Here is a 20,370-nt window from a genome sequence, read left to right on the forward strand (position 1 = left end):
CCTCGCCAAAATATTCCTTCTCTTGGGGAAATTGGAGGGTGGGGGAGGGTTTCTTCGTGGTGGCTAACCGGGGTACTTTTTCAACCCCGTAGTATATGAAAGGGTATCGAAATTTAAAATTTCAGCCGCGAAGAAATTCCAGAGGCAACGATTAGTGGGACTAGCCCTTAATTCTGTACAAATAACGTAGGGGATGTTCTTCTTAGTATATCTTAGGATGCGTTCAATTGACGTTATTCCGGAGTAGGAATACATTTAAGCCAGCTCTCCAATTGGGGTCTGCGAGACATGTATTTGGGGCGCGCGCGCGAGCGAAGCGAACCGTGACTCGCTTGGGAGCCAGATTTGGAAAGCGTGCTTGCAAGTAAGATATATCTTTGAGATATAAGAGAGAGGTATATAGACTACGACTAACGAGTAGTCCCATTATAAGGCCATTGTAAAGCTAGCGAACACGCGCGAGCGCGCGAAAATGATTGTTTCCCACGGGGACACGCTTCCTTCCACGGGAGGTAATTTTCGCGCTCACTCGCGTGGGCCGCTCGCTTTACTTCCAACTACATTTCACTGGATATAATATTTTGAACATTATTTTATTTTATCACAAATAAGGTTCCTTGTAAAAAAATTTCCTGTATATGTTAAATTAAGTCTGGGAAAATTGTTGTAACAGACCCTTCTCCAAAATGGCGGCCGAAAATTCAAATAAGTTAAAATTAAAAACAAGCACTAGAAAGAGCACTTTTACTTTAGTAGCCCTGCAAAGTTTCAGCATGTCAGGTGTAATATCAGCTGAGAAAATGTAACTTGAAAAATGAAAAATTTACGGACGTTTGTATGACTTGAGGTATATACAAACGTCTGTAAATTTGTCAAATTCATCTTTCATTTCCTAAGCTGATGTAACACTTAATATGCTGAGACTTTGCAAGGTTACTAGGGTAAAGGTGCCCTTTCCAGTGCTACTTATCAGTTTTTTATTTAGTTCAACTTTAACTCATTCAAATCTGTTGCCGCCATTTTGGAGAAGGGTCTATTGGAATATGAGAGGAATGCAGTCTCCCCAAAATTAAAACAGTTATAATTGTAGCATTGACACAACGCAAGCAAGCAGCCATGAAAAAGAACAGCTTTATTTATTTAAAACATATACATATACAGGCATGTACAAACTAAAAAAGCTATAAAGGAAAGTTTACAAAGAAGGCCAAAAGAATTGATTGAACATCAGCAAAAAATTAACAATCCCCTTTATGTCTGAATCAAAGTTTCTTTAAAACCCTTTAAGCCTCATAGTGATGAGAATGGAATTTCACCTTACAGTATCACTACGTAATCAAACATGTAGATTACGAGAATACATGAAATGATCAGCAGTCAGTGTCTTTAGGTTTGAACAGATTCTCCCAACTGGTGCCATACAAAATATATGAAAACAGTGAAGAGAATTTACATTACATGTCACTATCTGGCTTAAAGGGTTAACTCATGGGCCCGGTTGTTCAAAAGCCGATTTATGCTAACCCTGGGTTAAAAAATTTTTAAGCTAAAGGTAAAGAAAATTTTTTAGAAGTCAAAACTGGTTGGGAAAAATCTTTTTGAAAAAATGATTATTGATAAGTATTAAACTCAAATCAAAGTTCATGTTAACCCAGGATTAGCTTAATCTTTCTTTGAACAAATGGGCTCTGGTTCTGAATAGACGAAACTCTCCTACATGTAAGTTCAAATGGTTTGTAAACATAAGTCTTGTATTCCAATATTATCCTACAATGACTTAATGAATCCATTCTCTTGCTTCTAAACAAGTTCTATTGTTACCAAAGGCTTGATGTTTACAGAAGTAAAATGCTGGTAGCCTTCTGAGCACACAACCATTTATAGTCTAATTCGCAACTGTTATTTTAGAGCACTTTGCCTTCACTAACATTTACAAAGGAGGGTCGTTACTGTGTTCTTTCAATACCTCTAAGGATTGGCTAAGAAAATTGTTAAAGAAATTTGCCCTGAAAACAACAATATTACTTTGTGATAACCAAGTCCAATGAGATACAAGGTTTTAAGACCTGAATGATGCTTTGAGAAAAACTGTCATACTGCTTATTTATCAACATTCAGCTGGTCACTGCCCAGAATAGTTTAGTATGGTATCATATCTAGAGATTTTAACTACCAATATTAATTTTGCATGACCTGAGGAAACTAAGCATTTAGGGTCTTCTTGGCAAACTTAAACAGGAGAAAACAATAGATGTATTGCCGTTAATATTATCCGGAAGCTATTTTACAGGATTAGAAAAAATCTCTCTTATGTACTACACTTGATCTTAGCCAGAAAGCTGAGAAGCCAACTTTGTTCGACAACTTTTTATCATTCACTTTGCATGGAAGATAATACTCTAAAGCCAGTGATACGCTACGCAATTTTATACACTGATCACTGTGAATTTGATTGCCAGCGAAAATGGTAAGCAATTACTGCAAGCACACAAGATGATTTCTATATCACTTGTGGTGATTCCGCACTCCACTTTGTTGGTGTCAGCCATTTCAAAAAGGCATGTGGTAAAACTGTGCAATCTGATTGTGGTAACTGGTGAAAATCAGAGGTTTCATTAAGGGCAAATTGCCCATCTGTGAACACAACTTTGCCCAGCTGCTTAAGCTTTTAACATCTGGTCTGACTTTTTTCCATAACAGAACATATCCAAGTTAAATGCAACTATCTTGCCCAGTTACACTAATTTCCTGCCTGCCTGATCAAAATAATAATGAGACCCCTGGAAACTCGTCATCCCATTTCCCACAATCACCTAGCATATCACCAGCTTAAAAGAATTGCAATGAAGTGTTTATAAGCATCAAAAGCATCCTGCACACATGTAGCTGGTAAAATGGCTCATGCAAAAGTAAAATTTTGAGAACACAACAACATGGGGATTAGGGAGGAGCCAACGCCATATCTTTGCCTTTTGTATGAACAACACCACATAGCTATGCTATATGCAGGTAACATTCTAATTTGAAGAGAACTTGCCAGGTAAAAAGGAGATTGCCAAAAGAAACCAGCTTTCTGCATCATTCTCAAATCAAATTGTTTTGGCACTTTGTAAATATAGTAGGGCAGTTTATTACAGTATTGTATATCACATCATGGCCACTTAGCAAGGTTTTTCATCAGTTTGCGTCTACATTTTGACATTTTTGGTAGCTCCTGATCTAACTCACCAATCAAAATACAAGAACTGTGGGAGGCGGCATTGTCAGCTGTCGCAAGGCAAATATTAGATTCTGATTGGCCAGATGGATCAGAGGCGATTGCAAAGTTGTCAAATGCTGATAAAAAAAAAAAAAAAACTGGGTCAAGCGACCGTAACACATGCAGACCTAACTCAACCATATTCAATAAATAGCTACTCTGGTTGCGTTTGATTGACTGTTTTCTGGAATAAGAATAAGCGGAATGTGCAGTTCCAGAAAATATCCATACTCCCCCCACGGAAGGTTTTTTGTTTTGCATCCCCCACCCCCCCTAGGAAATTCCAGTTTAGCTTGAATCATACCTCTCTTCTAAAATTTTGACTTCTCAGACCTCCCTCCTTCTAGGAATTTCCAGTGACCTTCCATGGGGTGGGTATGGATTTTTTTCTGGAACTGCACAATAGCTGTTAGATTTTGTTATTATTTTATAACAGTACATTTGGGAAGTCATTTCTGCAAACTTTCCCTGACATGAGATAATTTAAGAGTGATTTTGTACTCCAGTAACTCCAAAAACTTTTAATGAGGGATTTCTTGTCATCATTTCTTGTCTATTTATTTCGTCATCATTGTATGTATTCCAATTCCAGAATAGGGTCAACAGAACACACCCTTAGTCTATTTATTTTTAATAACAGCACTCTTTTGGCTGTAAGAGGAGTGGGATGCCTTTTAAGACCAACACAAGTATCACACAATAATATTGTATTCAAATGTCAACCTCTAATGCTCCAAGACTGCTTTGAAGGAAAAAATCAAAATCTTAAGATTATTACTGTCAACAATGGTATTTAACTGTGATTCAATAGAAATTTTACTTGACTGGCGACTTAACAAGAAAAAAAAAACACTGGTCTGGTTTTGTACTGGAACACACGTACAGAAACACTTATGCAGAAAAGGTGAGATGTGGCTAAACTTAAACCTGGCTTTTTGAAAGCTAAATCACAAGCATCGCCAAATACGAGCCCATGGCTTAAGACCATTCCTGTAACTGCAGACATACATTTTGACCCATTAACAAAGCTGACAGGGTAAGAATAGATACATGTACAACTTTGTTAAACCACACACTAAATTCTCTGGTATAAGTGGCCCTAAAACCTTGAATATGGGCAAAAACAAAAATTTGACATGACAAAAACTATCTTACATGAAAATGCCACGAGGCTTCTAACATACTCTTGGAGTTACAAGGAAAATACTGATAAGGCTCACTAATGAAAAACAACTGGAATGGATGGCTCTCTCTCAAAGAGATAAAAACGTCATGATTTTCACTCGTCATCATCATCGTCATCATCATCGTCGTCATCATCATCATCATCATCATCGTCTCCACCTAAAAAAAATAAAGCATACAAAAGTTAACAATGCTTAAATGATTCACTTGAAAGGTGGGCACAAGTTGCAACTTTGTTTATTCGGTTATACATGGAATTGCTTTCCATTTTGGCTTACAGATTTGTCTTCATCACTTCTTGCATTAATGTGTATTTGTATTTTCCCATAAACTACTAGCATAACCTGGAAAACATCTGCTCGTAATCAGGGTCACTTCATCATCAACTTACCATCATCGTCAGCATCATCGACGTCTTCCTCTTCCTCCTCCTCTTCGTCATCATCGTCATCATCATCCTCGTCCTCTGACTCTGATGGTTTGGGTACTACCTTTTTGGGTGGCGCCTTCTTTGGCTGGGGTTTAGGTTTTGGTGGCGCAGCAACTTCCTTGCCGGCATTCTGTTAAAGGAGGTAGAGAGGGTAATTCATGTTATTATGAAGCCTTTCCTTTGTGCACGTTTTACTTTTGTTATTTGCATACTTCATTTACATTCAATTCATGTCATGCATGACTGGTATTTAAAAAATATATTTGAAGGGAGTTTTGAATTTTACATGTCAGTTTTGAACATCGCCAACAAGGTTTCAGAGTTCCTGTAGAAATTTTCCTAGTTTATTGATGGTATAAAGCTATGAATTTTCTTTACATTACAGCATCAAGTATTTCCCAAGTATTTTGAATCTTTTTTTTTTCTGTTAATGTGTCTTTTTCGGAAAGATTTCTAGATTTTTCAGAAAGATTTCACAAGTTGGACATTACAAAGAGAAATTCGAAAGTTCATTTCATTCTCAGAAATACTGGTCACACGTGACGTGAATTGACTGTAATATTCACAAAACTTGGAGCTCCATAAGTTAACCTTCACAGACAAAACATTCAAGTGCTTAATTACCCACTTGCAAAAAAAAACCCACACAAATGTGACTTGAAAACCTTGCCAACTGATTATATTTGCTTCCAAAACATTATAAGATTAAAAATAATTTAGATAAATTGTTTATAATTTAAATAACACACTTCACAGTCTAGGCAACTGAATTACATGTCTCAAAATATAATAATAGATAATCACAATAAAAGTGTAAAAGACCAATATGAATAATTAAAATATCGTACAAATTCTCTTTTGCAATACAGCTAATCATATGCTATGGCTTATAATGAAGGAATTCTTAAAACATTCTTAAAAGGTCTCTTATTCCTGAGTGTCTCTGACGAACTGACTTTGGTGGTGAAAGACTAGCAACTTTATGATCTTTATAATAATCTTATGGTCTTTTGTTCCACTGTAAATAACTCTGTACCCATAGGGGTGGTCTTGTAGTTTGCAGATGATCCTTTGTTTTACACCAAATGTTTCCAAACAACAGCTGTGAAATTCACCAATGAAGAGACCTGTTTACATTGATATCAGCCCAGCTTGTAATTGTGTTAATTGGAAGGAAGTTAAAATATGAAAATGATAAATATGTTCATTGTAAAATTTTACAACGTGGTTTTGACAAAGGATCTTTGCTTGCCAAATGGCTTGTGGAAGTCTTAGAAGAAACTAGCCTGACCCAAAATTAAAACCAGGGATGAGACAAGTATCTGAGAATTAGCAGACTGAGAGTCATTGAAAGCTGGTTTACAGCTTGACAGAAATTTACAACAGCTGAAGGTATGAGAGTATGCAAGGGTTTCATTAAAGGTAAAGTATCATGCAAATTTGCTGTCATTTCAAAACCCAAAAATAGTTGTCTGTCAGCAGAAACAGCAAATTAATTGTCTAGGTTTGTTATGAATAAAATATTCACCCCAGTGCAATAAAGCTGTTAATTAGTGTCTCTGGTCAGACACAGAGTAGGTCAGTATGGATTGAAACTTGAAAAATGTAAGGCTAACGGTTTTCAAGTTCTCACATTTTTGTTCCCAAAATGCGCTAGAACAGATCACGAATTGTTCCTTTCAAGAATTGAGTTGATTCCTTTCCTCTCGTCATTCTAGAATTATTTGGCAGCTGATTGAAGGTCTTATTTCATCACTTTTAATAAAGGATATCAAAACCCCCATGATATTTCCCCTTTAAGGGCCAATAGTCAATGGAGAAATAGATCGTTCGTGAACACGTTTTTGCCCAGCTGATTTTAACATCTCAAACAACGTTTTCAATAAAAGATCATATCCAAGTTTACTATCCTGCCCAGGTGCAACAAAGTGTTGCCCAACTGTCAAAAATCTTAATGAACCCCCAAAATATGGAGGATTAATTGAAGGGTTTTTAAGCAAGACTATCGTAAGTGTCTCTTTTGCCTTGAAATCGAAATTGTTCCAGGTTAGATCTAGAGTCAACTCTCGCCTTGCAGGCACCTTGCCGTTACGGACAACCTGATAATATGGACAGCAGCTAAATCCCCAGCAAAAAATAAATTATATACAGACGTTTGACTGAAATATTAATTCCCTCTACTAAGGACATAACTCGCTGCCCTGAGGGTGTCTACAATGTAGGGAGTTGATTCTATTTTGGAACAGAGAATGATTATGAAGAACCTTAGTAGTGTATTTAGTTTTTGAGAAAAATGCTTTGTTGTGCCAACAACAAAGCATTTTTGTTCCTCTCTATTAACCCTTCAACCCCTAATATCAAAGAACAAAATTAATTCTCTTCTCTCTCTTATAAAAGTACTGGGGAGAAGTTATTAAAATATCTATAAAATTCACTTTGGGAGATCATATCTTTAATTCTCATGACCTCAGGGGTTGAATAAGCATTGACATTACATGGAGAAATTTGATGTTGATCACTATTAGGGCTTAAAGGGTCAAGCTGCCATTCTCAAGACCTAATAATAAAGAAGCACCCCGGCAGCTTGAAAGGTGAACTGTGGACCTGATAATGAAAGCCTGAAGTGTAACCATTCAAAATGAAAGCAACTGAGAAGCACTGTAACCCTTTCATGTGCAACCTTCCAAATAAAAGCTATTCCTGGTATGAGAAGGGGAAGCTCTATCAAAGAATGACAATGGCTGAAGTCAGCAAAGTACATCAACTCACCTTTTTCCTCCACTCTTCCATTGCAACCTCGTGTTTTTTCTTTGCTGCAGCTTCCAACTGCTTGTATTTCTCTTTATCTTTGTCAGTCATGGTCCGCCATTTTTCACCAGCGAGTGCCGGGATCTTCTGATCACCCTCTTGTTGCTTGCCTTTCATTTGCTCTCGAAATTCAGCAAGGAAAATGAAATAAGCTGTGGGAGCTCGCTTGGGCTTATCGGATTCCTTCTTTTCAAACTTTCCACTCTGAAAAGAAAGGTAAAAACAGTTAGAATACAAGACTTCTTAATATTTAGGGAGAAAAATTAGCAAACTCCTAATAAATTGGGGAGGTCTGCACCATTTGCAATGCCTGACATGGTTGGTCAAAAGAAAAAAAATGAACAACAGAACAATGTTCCCAGCCCTAAAAACCAGTGCAGCTGCAGATTGTATGGGTCCAGTGAAAATAGAGCTTTTGAAAGGTGCTGAACAATTTCAGAGCCAATTCCATTTTTCCGATATTACATTACATTAACATAACATTATTCCAACAAACGCAATTTTTTCTTTCACAGCAGCGGTGGCATTTTTGGTATTTATAGGCATTGGAAATATCCATTGAAAAAAATTACCTCTATTGAATTGTTTTGATTCACTCAAAAAAAAGAGGAAGGATTCAAAAATAAACAAAAAACAAAAATGAGGGCAATGATGTAGACCTGAGAAAATACCACAGAATTGAAATAGGTAAGTTCTTTTAGAGAGGAATAAGCATGCAAGTTTTATATGCTTCAAAAAAAGTCTTAGCACCAGCTCTACAAAATAAATGATACTTTTTTCTGAAAAAAAATATTGAAAATTTATTAATTTTAATTTGCCCTTTCAAAATCACAATTCACAAAAAAATTCTGAAATATAAATTAGGAATTTGTTAGCGACCTAAAAAACTTTTGTCTTGGGGTATGAAAAAAACGTCACGTGACACAACAGTCGCGCTGAGCTCTTGGCAAGGACGGAGAAGGGTGGCGGCCATGTTGACGTGCAGAAAAAATTAGTAATTTAACTCCGCGTTTGAGCGTCGTTTGGACGAGAATCCTTGCTTACCTCTCTCATGTAGCGTTCTTTGTCTAATTGAGCCTTCTGGTTGTACGGTTTTCTCTCCTCCTCGGTCAGTTTCTTCCACTGCTCGCCGGCCATCTTCGCGACTTCGTTTGCTTTGGGCAGTGGATCGCCATTCTTCTCGCATTTCTCTTTCAGCATCTTTCGGAAATCCGTCGTGAAGTGAATGTAAGCCGAAGACGCTCTCTTCACTTGTGGCCCGTCCTTCTTAGCCTTTTTCCCTCTTTTACCTTCCTTTACAACCTTAGATTTCTTCGGTGACTTGGATTTGTGGAGGGCCATCTCTGCCGCACGCTTTTTTGACTTCGCTCCTTCGAGAAAGAACAACAACATCATGTCCTCGCATCTTCGAAGTCAAAACTACATGAAGTGTACCGTTTACGGCGAAATTTAAGCTCTCTATCGCGATATCTTGGACGAAAAAATCGAAATTTTAACTTTGTGCAAGCGACCTCGAGTCCCTGAGGCATAATTTATATTCCACTGTGATTTCTCTCATAGCGCGGTCAAAGAAAGAAAGCTCGAGCGAAAGGCTTTGAAATAACTCGTAGCGGACATTTTTTGTCGTTTAGACTACGTAGCGAGGCCTAAATTACAAATCTAGAGCGTATCTGAGTTAAAATTATCGATAAAACCGAAAATTTTTCCGAGCTGACTTCGATGGTTCACACTTCCGTATGTCCTATAGGCTTTATAGGGCCTCGTATGAGGCTGGTAAGAAATATAAGACAACAAGGGGAGAACAATTCATGGAGTCGCTCATAGAGAGTTTGACTGAGATTTGGAAATAAAAGTGCCATAGTGCAACGAAAATCGCGAATTACCTTCCATTTCTCTGGATTTGCGGTTTTCAGCAATGGATCGGCTCGATTACTTGCTCTTGTTGAATTTGCGCCGATCTGAAAGCTCGATCGGGTAAGGTCTTTCCTGAAACTAACCGCTTCTCTCAGTTATAAGAGCGCAAGGGAAGAAGAGACGCTTGTAAGAGACAGACAAACACGAGGCGGCGAGTAGGACGCGACGCTACTGCGCGTGCGCAAAAGCTGCGATTTGTTTTTCCATTGGCCGACGTCTTGTCTATCAAAGGATTTTTTGTCTTTTATTTCAAAGCTTCTTCTACGCCAAATTTATTCCAACAGACATTCCCACCATTTCTACATGCGCCTCGCATGAGCTGCCCTCATAGATATTTATTTCAGATCTGTTTCGTAACAAACTGCGCAATCTTTTTCCTCCCCACGTACCGCGCTTGCGAGCCACTATGAAGTTTTGCGCGCGTGTAGATACTAACTTGACTTATTGTAGCCGCGATTCACAGCCAGACAAAACCTTTCTTTCTGATCGAACTTTAATCCCTGGAATTTCCATTTGCATTAGTTAATAGGGGAATAATAAATTTTAAAAAAAATTCCTATGATAAAGTTGATTAGATCGCGTGCGCAATTCCAGAACTGACAGCGCGCGTGGCGATCGTGGGAGGAACAAACGCGAGGCCATAGTGCAGTTTTGTACAAACCACAGTTGAAATCGGGAATGAGGAACACAGGACAGGACGAAAACTTTTCTTTATTATTTTAATTTTTTTAATCTACTAATCCAGGATAAGCACTTTATAATCGCCTTTTTTAAAATACTTACAAAAGTAGAAAGAGAGGGTTCAGGTTGTCAGGTTTATTAATTTTTCAGAATACATGGTCTTTTTTTAAATATTTTTAGTCGTGATAATAAACTAACTGCTACGTACAGATCAGCATTTTGCAACATTTAATGCAAGTAAAGCAAAGCACACCAGCGAGCGACCAAAACCATTGCTTAATGAAGTGCACAATTAATGTTGTCCATTTTGATCTGAATTTCGTCATGTTGCTGTTTTTAAAAGCTATCTTTCGTTCACAGGAAAAATTGGAGGCAAAGGGGGTTGTCATTTACCCAAGATTGACAGATGTAATATTTAACAACTATTCATCGAAGTGGAGGTAAATATCCACCACTTTCACTGACACTGAGGTGAATAATTGTTTTAGTATATACCACATAAGCTGAATAACTAGCGAAAAAAATATGGCAATAAACCGACGCCGAAAGCCATTTTTTTCCCTTTGGCTGTTTCGGAGGTTAATGGTATTTTTCTAATCACGTCCGGGTTAACCAATCAGAGCGCTTATGGTTACGTTCACTGATCGTCTTTCGTTCCACCAAGCAATATCTGTTACGGAAACAATTTTACGCTACGGCAATCATAAACGCCGGTACTGTGAACTAAAGTTTCTTGCGCGAATTTACAGGGTTCGCAGCTGGGGCCGGAGAGCTTTTTAATTTCATTTCAGTGTAGAGGAGATAATTGGACGGGAGAATGTTATGAATTACTTTGAATGAAAAGCAGCTCTGGGCCTATTGGAACTGTGACCTTAAATGGTAGTTCATAAATTGCCTGAATAGGGAGGTCATTTTCAGGAACCATTTACATTTCTACATTTGAGGATATCATGGGCCTAAGTAAAAGATAAATCTAACAGCTTTTCCGCTTATTCTTATTCCGGAATACGGTCAATCGAACGCAACCTTGTTCTGACGACTTGGCATTAGGGTCCATCTTCTTGAAAGTACCGATAACTTGCTGGACCGGTCGAGTGTTTTTCCAGCCCTTTTTACCCTGTTGTTTGATGGCAATGTGTAAACTTGTCCAATGTGCCCATAATATTATCACGATTTTAAAACTTAGTGTTTAAAGTCAATAAAATGAATTTTTTGTTGAGGAACAACTTTCTGCACATAAAATAGTTTTCGGGACTTTGAGGAAACATTTGTGAACAAGTTATGGTCATTTTCTTGACATAATAGGTTACCATAGCAACCGTATAAACTGTTAAAAACACCCCTAATTTTAACATTAAGTGGTTATAACTCAAAAACGAGTTCGGTGACCCCTGTTTTTTTTCAATATGGAATTGTAATTAGCATGTTTAGATACAATTTTTTTCAAAAATTAAAAAAATATACCAGAGGGGTTCAGGATCACCTCAGGAGCCCATATTGGGCTCCTGGTCACCTTAAATTTTAAATTTAAATTAATTTAAAGCAAATTGGGGTCATCGAGCCCGTTTTTAGATTGGAGCTGTTTGAACGGGGTATAATGTTGCTATAGTAACCCATTACAGTCAACTTCCTTTATCCTGGACAGCTTCGAGTGTCCTTAATAGCGAGAGTGCGAAGAATAGCGCCGGGAATTTATTTCAGTCTAACGTCTGTACTGTATTTTTGCCGGGGATTTAGCTGTTGTCCGTATTATCGAGGTGTCCGTAATAGCGAGATGTCTGCAAGGTGAGAGTTGACTGTATGTGGAAAAAATGACCATAACTTGTTCACCAATATTAATGCTTTTTTTGGTGTCATTATTGTTGTATCAGCTAATAAAGAGTGGTAGTATCGATCCGTCAAAGTGTAAGTGCTGGAAGGTAATGGAAACCGGCGCTGGCCACCTTAACTTACTCGTCTTTCACCTGCTTGTGGTAACGAAAAAACCACAGTAAAAGTCCTTTGCAAGAAATGTTGCACTATTCGTGTAATTATTTTGTGCGAAATTTTAATTTGCTGCGAAACAATTTGCAGGGAAATGTTCGTCCAATGATAATTTTTTTGTAAAAAGGGCGCTAATTACAGTAAATAAGCGGTATGATGAGCAACAATTCCCGTGCACTTCGTGCAAAGCCATTGTAGTGCGTTGCGATGTGTCGTGCGTTGCTACTAGTAATCAATGCAATAAGCCAATCAGAGAAGAGAATGTGCACGTGGGATGAAGTGACGCGCTTTCCAAACTCATCGTTGAAGTTCGTTCAAATTTATTCAAATTTGACTTTTTTGCCACACAACTCAGGCTGCGGTGAACGGAAACATGCCCGCCTTCGTTCACCGGAATATCGACGAAAACAGCAGTAAATTAAAGCACCGTGAATTCAGCAGCACATTTAAAGACTAGTGTAGAGAACGATAACAGGTAAGCTGCAGTTTTCACGTTTAAACATTTTGCGTCGTTTCAGCTTTTTCTTTCACACATGCATGCATGTCAAAGAAATCTCGTTAGATTTGCTTCTGTGAATTTTTTATTTCCTGTGGCTCGTTCGTTCAGTTCAGTTTTTCATTACAAAGTTTGATGTGGATATTTGTAAATTTAAATTTAAGCAGTTTCTTTCAGTCCATCCGATTTGCTTTTCATTTGTCGGTGCATGTGAAGTTCAGAGCAAAACTGTGTACTTCTTCAAAAACATAGCTACTTCTTCTGAACGAACGCTTTCGCAATTTCGTAAGAAAAAGGGATGGAAATTAGAATAATTGTAACAATTAATTTCGTAACAAAGGAGCGAGTTTTAATGCATAGTTCTGTTCAAGAGTATGTTCAAACTGTTGCTTTCTTTTGTTACTTCTGTCAAGCAATTCAAAATATTTCGAAAGTTCAATCATTCAACCTTCGTCATGTTTGGAAAGGAGTTCAAACGTTTTCCAAGTTATTTTCTTGTTTGCTGCGAATTGATTAAAACACTGTACCCCTCTTGTGGGGCGATTTTTTTTTGAAAGTAATTTCGCGTTTGCTTTGATTTTGCTCATCTGTTTAGAAAAATTCGGGCTGCAATCGTTACTCGCTTGCGAAGTTCTCCCGCTCTTGGCGCCAGCTGCATGTATTTGCTTTCACTTCTAATTGGTTCTGCACTGTTTACGTCTGCTGTCATTGATTATGATTATCATGGTGATGATGATGATGATAATGATGATGATGATGATGATGATGATGATGATGATGATGATGATGATGATGATGACAATGATGATGATGATGGTTATATTGCGCAGATATCAATAGAATATTTCATTTGCGCACTGATTACAATGTTTAAGAAACCATGACCCTAAATATTACTCAAAGTACTAAAATACCTCTCTGGTACAAATTCTAGTTAATAATTAATAGAAGTTAGCTAATTTAATAAGAAACGTCTTCTGAAAGAAATGTGTTTTTAGAGACTTTTTAAAACTATTTACAGAAGATATATTTCTAACAAAAAGGGGAAGATCATTCCATAATTTGGGGACAGCCATATAAAAGGATTGGTCACCCAGCGTAGAAAGACTTGCATGTTGGAAAATTCAGAAGTATGCCATTAATTGATCGTAAGCTGTATCGACATAAGAATAGGACAATGGTTTGGAACATGATGTGACATTGATATATTGAAATTACGTTTTGCTCTTATTTTTTAGTTTTCTTGGCCTCTTGAGTAGACGTCACAGCGAAGCAGATTGCCGCTCCCGCCGACATTACAGTGAAATATCCTGAACATTCGTGGCTCCAGTGCATCCAGCGTCACAGCACACCCAATGGTCTTCAAGCTTATGATTAGCTCCAAACCCATGACACGCAAATGGTCATGCCCAGTACCACAGTACGCCCAATTGCCATTTGCTAGAACCAAAGCTAGCACACCCAGTTGCCAGCGTCAAAACCAGCAGTGGTTCCCTTTTGGCCAGTTGTTCGTTCAGCCACTTCGATTCAGACTTACCTTCAGCGTCGCCTCAACCAATCAAGGCAAAGAAAACATCTTCAATATGGGCAGGAGCCCATTGGTCAGTGTTTTCCTTGTGGGTTGGGAATGGGGGTTAAATAGGAGCTCTGGATGAATCTTACAAAGCACACTTTATACACACACGTTCGGCCAGAAGTCTGCGGACTTCTTGTTCGGCTTAACTTAACTGTAGTTTAATTAGTTAATGGGTCCCCTGGGTATGGTTCGCGCGCCTCCCCTTAGTTTCCCTGTGGGTTGGTTATTCGGCTAGTTACCGGATTTCTTTCAGTAGTGATTTTTTTCTCCAAATTATTCGTCTTCTGTTCGATGTTTTTTCGATCGGGACTTTTTTCTTCGAATTCATCGGCTTTAAGGTCGACTATTTTCGGAAACACTGATCGTTATCGTCATCATCGTCTCCGTGGCGTTCTCCCGCTTAGTTGCGCGAAATTCAACTGACCTATCACGCTTCACTTGACAGTCCAAGCGCTGTAAAAAGTGAGGCTTTTCATCGTAAGGTTCAACCAGACTTAAATTAAAACGCAAAATTTTAGTAAACTGGAGACGCAAGGCCATTCAACTTCCGTAGGGAGACCTTATTTGGCTACTCCTTAGAAGTGGAATGGTTTCTCTAGTTGCAGGTAGATAGTTAGCCAGGCTGGTAGGTTTGGACGGCTATTGTCTCTCTAAGGCGCCTCGTAATTGCCAAGAAAATTATCGCTACAGGATTCAGGGTGGTGCACGCAGGACATAATGAATAAAGACGGTAGCCTGGCGCCAAATTTGCGAGCGTAGATCAGTTCTCAGGAAACTCTTGACTTCATAACACTATTCAGACCGGCTTTTTGCTTTTTTTTACCTACTAGAAGCGCTCCCCCCCCTTCCCCACCCCCTGCATTTCTCCGGTCTGAATGGGGTTATAATAGTTAGTTGGGCATCATGGGACAATGCACTCCCCTTACTTTAAATCGTGTAAGTACTTAGCCTTCGAGACAAATCTACGACGGAGAATCATCACAGCATCCGGAGCCGCACCATACTCAGCCCAACAGTTAGTAAAGATCTAGATAGTACAGTAGTCTCAGGATTATAAAGTGACAGGTATTTAGAAGGCTTTTCTCGCTATGGCAGCGTGGACAATGAGACGAATACGAAAGCCAATTCGTCATAAGCGAATTCACGTATATCTGTTTCTTTGTTGATCTTGCCTCTTGGGAGGAGTCTTCTCTGCAAATTTTTTTAAGGCCTGCATTGCACCTTGTGGGCGAGAGAGCTTAGATCGACTACAAATCGTAGGCGTATGTAGTCTTCACAACCTATGGAGACTGGTTTAGTACGAAATGTCCCTCAAAGACTTCATTGGTCCTGCACTGGTACTACACTGGCACTGTATTGGCACTGCTTTGGTGCCGGCCGGTCGAAGAAAGAAGATCAAAGATCATCCTTGGCTCGCGCCAACGGTAAGCTTATGAAGCTAAGGCAGTCAGTGAAAGTAGACGTAGGTAGTTGCCAAGACGGCGATGGAAGAGGGCGACGAACCAAGGATCTGGACCCGAAGAAGGTAAATAACACTGAAATCTTTTGCCCTGTGAATGTATTTGACTACCACGCACCACATTACGTTTTTCCTTTGACCTGGCAATCGCTGTTAAGCTGGAAGTGAAAAAGACTCGCATCCATCCTGAAGTATTATAGTAGCGGTAGTCAAACTACCTTCTCGTGCAAATGGTTTGTTCCTCTGATTAAAGTAATTAGGAAGAAGAGGGTAGACATCAAAGATAGCAGATAGCAGTAATAAAAGCTTAATCACAGCTGTTTTAACTTGCGTTGCAAGGAAAGCTTCAAAATTGACACGCGAGTAAACTAAATCAGGGGAAATGGAAAGATTTTCATAGTATTGGCGCCAATTGAGTTTTTTTTAAAGAAGATAACAATCGCGCGCTTGGCGCTTCACTGAAGCCTGACTCCCAGCAACGCATGTTAAATTTGCTGTATTGTAATTAAGTAATATCAAATAGTACGTTTTCGCGATGGCGTAATTTGGATATGACCACTACAAATTCATCTTTAACCGCGAAAATTACTTCAATCATTGAGTCGATTAGAAGTTAGGGGTTTCTTTCGTATTTGCGCAACCTAAGAGGGATAAGGCCTTAGGCAGCTTAAAAAATTCAGCCACATAAATTGGATCCCGGTAGTTGTATTCGAATGAAGTTGTCGTGAAAACGTGCTTTTGGCCGGTCGGCACCCGTCCCAGGTATGACTTCTCGTCTCTTCAAGCCTAACATCGCCCGCCTTCGCTCCAGCTACGACAAGAGATTGCAACACAACCATGGAGGAGAAGCAGCCAATCATGCAGCCTGGCATGAGGTACGTGGGTTAACCACGTGATACTGCCACGAAGCTGTATCACACTGGAAGATAACACCAGTTCCCAATCACTGCTAATATAAGAAAAATCATCCGTGTTTCCATATAGTATTTCCGAAACAAATCGCACTGGTTGGAAATGATGTTATCTTCCATAAAAGGTCGGTCCGGATTTCGATTGAAAATTCGAAACTTTCGCTCTCATTCGGCCTTCGAAAATCTTTTTTTCGGCTTTTCGTTACGATTCCGATCAATTCGGCTTTGGGCTTCGTGCACAGTTCCTGTGCTGCATGCGGAAGCTTGGTATCGAGTTTCTCGATACCAAGCCACAGCTGATCCCTGCGTAACGTCCAGGGGCCCTGGAGTGTTCCATTTACTCGGGGTGTCACGTTTTACGGGCACAGGAACGCTCTTTGGTTTTCCTGGGCGCTAAATTTTTTATGTAGGAGCGCACCCCGTCGCATGTTTAATCAATTAGGTCCTGTGGCTTAATTAACATTACTTTAAGCAATTATGTAACTAATACACTTAGGAAAATAAAACAAAAAACTGTGTCTTGTGTCTTTATTTTGCGTCCTGTGTCTTTATCTTAAACTGCGCCTACTAAACTAAACAGTACTGACGCAATAATTTTATTTCAGGAACAATACTAACCAAATGATTCAGTTTCAGGAAACATACGACGATTTTTTCTCTTCGAAAGAGTCAAGTCTTTTTCGTCGACAACAGCTACGGCATTCAATGGATGCATTTGATTCGGTTGCAGGAAACATACGACGATCTTTTTTCTTCAAAAGAGTCAACGTCTTTTTCTTCGATAACAGCTACGACATTCAATGGTATGCATTTGGTTTGGTTCCAGGAAACATACGACGATTTTTTTTCTTCAAAAGAGTCAACGTCTTTTTCGTCGACAACAGCGACGACATTCAATGGATGCAACGACGGTTGTTTTTACTTCAAAAGAGTCAACGTCTTTTTCGCCGAAAACAGCTACGACATCATTTCAATGGATGCACTTTGATATGCGACTTTTCTAAGTAAAAGTCGCATGAATGTAAAAGCCATAAAATGGCGCTTCATTTCTTTAAAATAAAACTATGAAAAGCAAACACAAGACTGGATGCGTGTTTTTGTCGTGTCCTTGTGTGGTTCATTAGGCAACTAACGTTTTAGTTTCAGGCCGAAAATTCAAATCATCTGGATTTCGGAAACGTCAGAGTATTTCATTTTTTTTATCCGTCGCAGCCGTCTCCACTTGCTGAAGCTTCACGAAGACGTCCAAAGAATTTTCCTTTTTTTACTTCGTCTTCATCACTCTCTTTTTGGAATTGAAAACCAAGACGCATAAAGTCCACTTGCGGCTCTCAGAAGGATTACCAAGTTTCTCCGACAGAAGAATGCAGTCAAGACGCAAAAGATGCCCACAATTGAAGGTCTTCCATGTGTGCCACCATCTGTGCTTCTGATTGTAGAATCATAAGGCAGAGAGATCACCAGTCCTTGTCAGTTTGCTGTGCATAACATACACTGAAGTTGAGCTACGTTGTGATCACGGCATTGAACGCAAGAGGTGAGCCACATTTCATTTTTTTTCCACGTTCTAACAAATGATACTCTGCACTCTTTCAGTTCCTATTCCGTACGACGCATGTTTGCCAACAGCCACTTCTCCAGTTGAATCCTTTTAATCAAGGTAACCGCAATTCAGATGGCTTTGGAGCATGTACACAAAACTGTAAGTATAGCATGAGTAACCTTGTGGTTTTGAGACTCGATCACTACACCGGAATGGATGACGAGTGTTAACGAGTCGTGCAACACGGTGTATGTTTTATGTCTGCGCCTTCAGTGGGATTCAAACCCAATGGCGAACCAGTTTATATTCTAAACAACTGTTTAGTGTTATGTAAGAACTCTTAGAAGCTGTTATCTCAAGAACACAGACAGCTGGCTTAATAGATATCCAACCCAATGCTCTGCAGTGATAACGTTCAGTGTTCCATTAAATACGTTACCTCTTGCAAGATGTTAGGCTGAAGAGGCTCGGAAGCTTAGAACAATTTCTGTATCTTCAAGGAAGTAAGTTTCAAACTCAAGTGACCTCTCTGGTAGTGGTTCTTTTTAGTTCTTCTAATTGTTCTGTGTTATGTATGACATTGAAAGCAGGTTTATCGACAGCTCGAGAGAAATCCGTGAAGCCTCAATCAGACTGGATTGACACCCAAGTGATCATTATGGTAAATGGCTCACTTTTCTTCTATTTGTGTTCTGGTGGGTACAGGTAAGACGGCTTAACAAGATGAAAAGCCCAGACCAGGCTCCGTGGCTTCAATCAAATGAGATTTAAACCTTGTTGATCTTTCTGGGTCTAGTTTACCTTTCTGATTACTGTGTTGTGTTATTGAAGGCATTTGAATAGATCAAAAGATTAGAACATTGTTTGTGGCCTCAATAGACTCAACCCAGCTTGTGCAAACAGGTTCAGTGAACTAAGAACAAGTTAGCAGTTCCGTGACTGGAAAGTGGGGCAGGATTCAAACCTGTAACCCTTCAGTTAAATATCTATTTTTTTTAGTAGGACACCAAAAGAAGAACATAAGAAAAACAGGAAATCTGCTTCTAGTAGTTTCACTTTTGCAAATGCTTTTTTACAAATCAGAATAGTTTTGACTAGAATTTTTCAGGACGTTTCAGATCGACAGTATCATCGTCTTCGTTTTGAGGCGCATTCCTCCTTGTCCTGAACAGCTGTATAGCGTTTCGTGCCTTCATGGTGATTTAGCTACAATTCCAGCTGACCGTCAGCCCGCAGACATACAGCAGTGGACATGCATTTAGAAGAGGTACGGCAAAAACAGCAGGCCAAACGTGCTTTAATTGTGGTACCCGTGAAATTTTCTACTGTCTGTGTATTTGGTATCTGTTGTCACACGGCAGAAGCCTTGAATATATTTCGTCTCGACAGGATTTAGGGTCGCTAGGTTCGGTGTTTAACCTTGTCAGTCGGAGAAAACGGATTTAGAAAAAAAAATAGTTGATGCTGGGAGCTGGTTAAAGGCAATTGATTACGTGCGGGAGTTTGAATTTGAGTTTGAGTTTGAGTTTGAGTTCGAGCAAAAGTTTTCAGTTTAAGTGCAGTGTATAAAATTAGATCTAAATAAAAAATAGTGCTTCGAATGTGTCGCTAGACAGTGTCCATTCCCCTAAAGGACCTTTAGGCTTGCCTTAAATCAGCACCATTCTAAAGTCTAAATACAAAAACCAGTGTCTAGGTTTAAATAAACTAAATTTTTCAGCTTTTAGAATAAAATATTATAACATTAGGCTAGGTTTTCAAACTAAAATAAGCGTTTAACTCTAAACACTAAAATCAACACTTAACCATAAGTTCTATTATATTATGAACTCGACCTCGAACTTAACTCAAACTTAAAACTCGACCTCTTAAAATGACCAATACCAGAAGAATTTTTTGGGTTGGGGATAGATAATTTCTTTTTTTGTCGCAATCTACTATAGGCTGGTTTCCATATGATCGCAGATCGCAATAAGGTCTGCGATCGTCTGCGATCCTGCGATCGTGATCGCAGACGATCGCAGAAGATAGAACCACGTTCTATCTAAAGGCTGGTTTCCATATGATCGCGGATCGCAGATCGCAGATCGCAGACCTTATTGCGATCTGCGATCTGCGATCATAT

The 20,370-nt window shown here is 39.0% G+C and overlaps 1 protein-coding gene across 1 annotated transcript; it reads right to left on the bottom strand.

Annotated features, from left to right (window-relative positions):
* Positions 1-1,114: 1,114 nt before the first annotated feature.
* LOC146471658 (high mobility group protein B3-like) lies at positions 1,115-9,726 on the bottom strand. Its single transcript, XM_085120190.1, has 5 exons — positions 9,566-9,726; positions 8,727-9,052; positions 7,644-7,886; positions 4,836-5,004; positions 1,115-4,603 (listed from the first exon to the last, which is right to left on the bottom strand). The coding sequence occupies exons 1-5, from the start codon at positions 9,570-9,572 to the stop codon at positions 4,539-4,541; spliced, it is 810 nt and encodes a 269-aa protein (XP_084976316.1). The 5' UTR covers positions 9,573-9,726; the 3' UTR covers positions 1,115-4,538.
* Between the last annotated feature and the right edge of the window lie 10,644 nt (positions 9,727-20,370).

Source organism: Pavona decussata, unplaced genomic scaffold, assembly GCF_977016875.1.
Source record: "Pavona decussata unplaced genomic scaffold, jaPavDecu1.1 SCAFFOLD_102, whole genome shotgun sequence".
NCBI classification, from domain to species: domain Eukaryota; kingdom Metazoa; phylum Cnidaria; class Anthozoa; order Scleractinia; family Agariciidae; genus Pavona; species Pavona decussata.

Excerpts from the sequence above, each read along its gene's own strand:
- LOC146471658 (XM_085120190.1), bottom strand. Across the intron at positions 7,887-8,726 it reads AAGAACGCTACATGAGAGAG|AGTGGAAAGTTTGAAAAGAA; the intron begins GTAAGCAAGGAT and ends CTTTCTTTTCAG. Across the intron at positions 4,604-4,835 it reads CGATGATGCTGACGATGATG|GTGGAGACGATGATGATGAT; the intron begins GTAAGTTGATGA and ends TATTTTTTTTAG.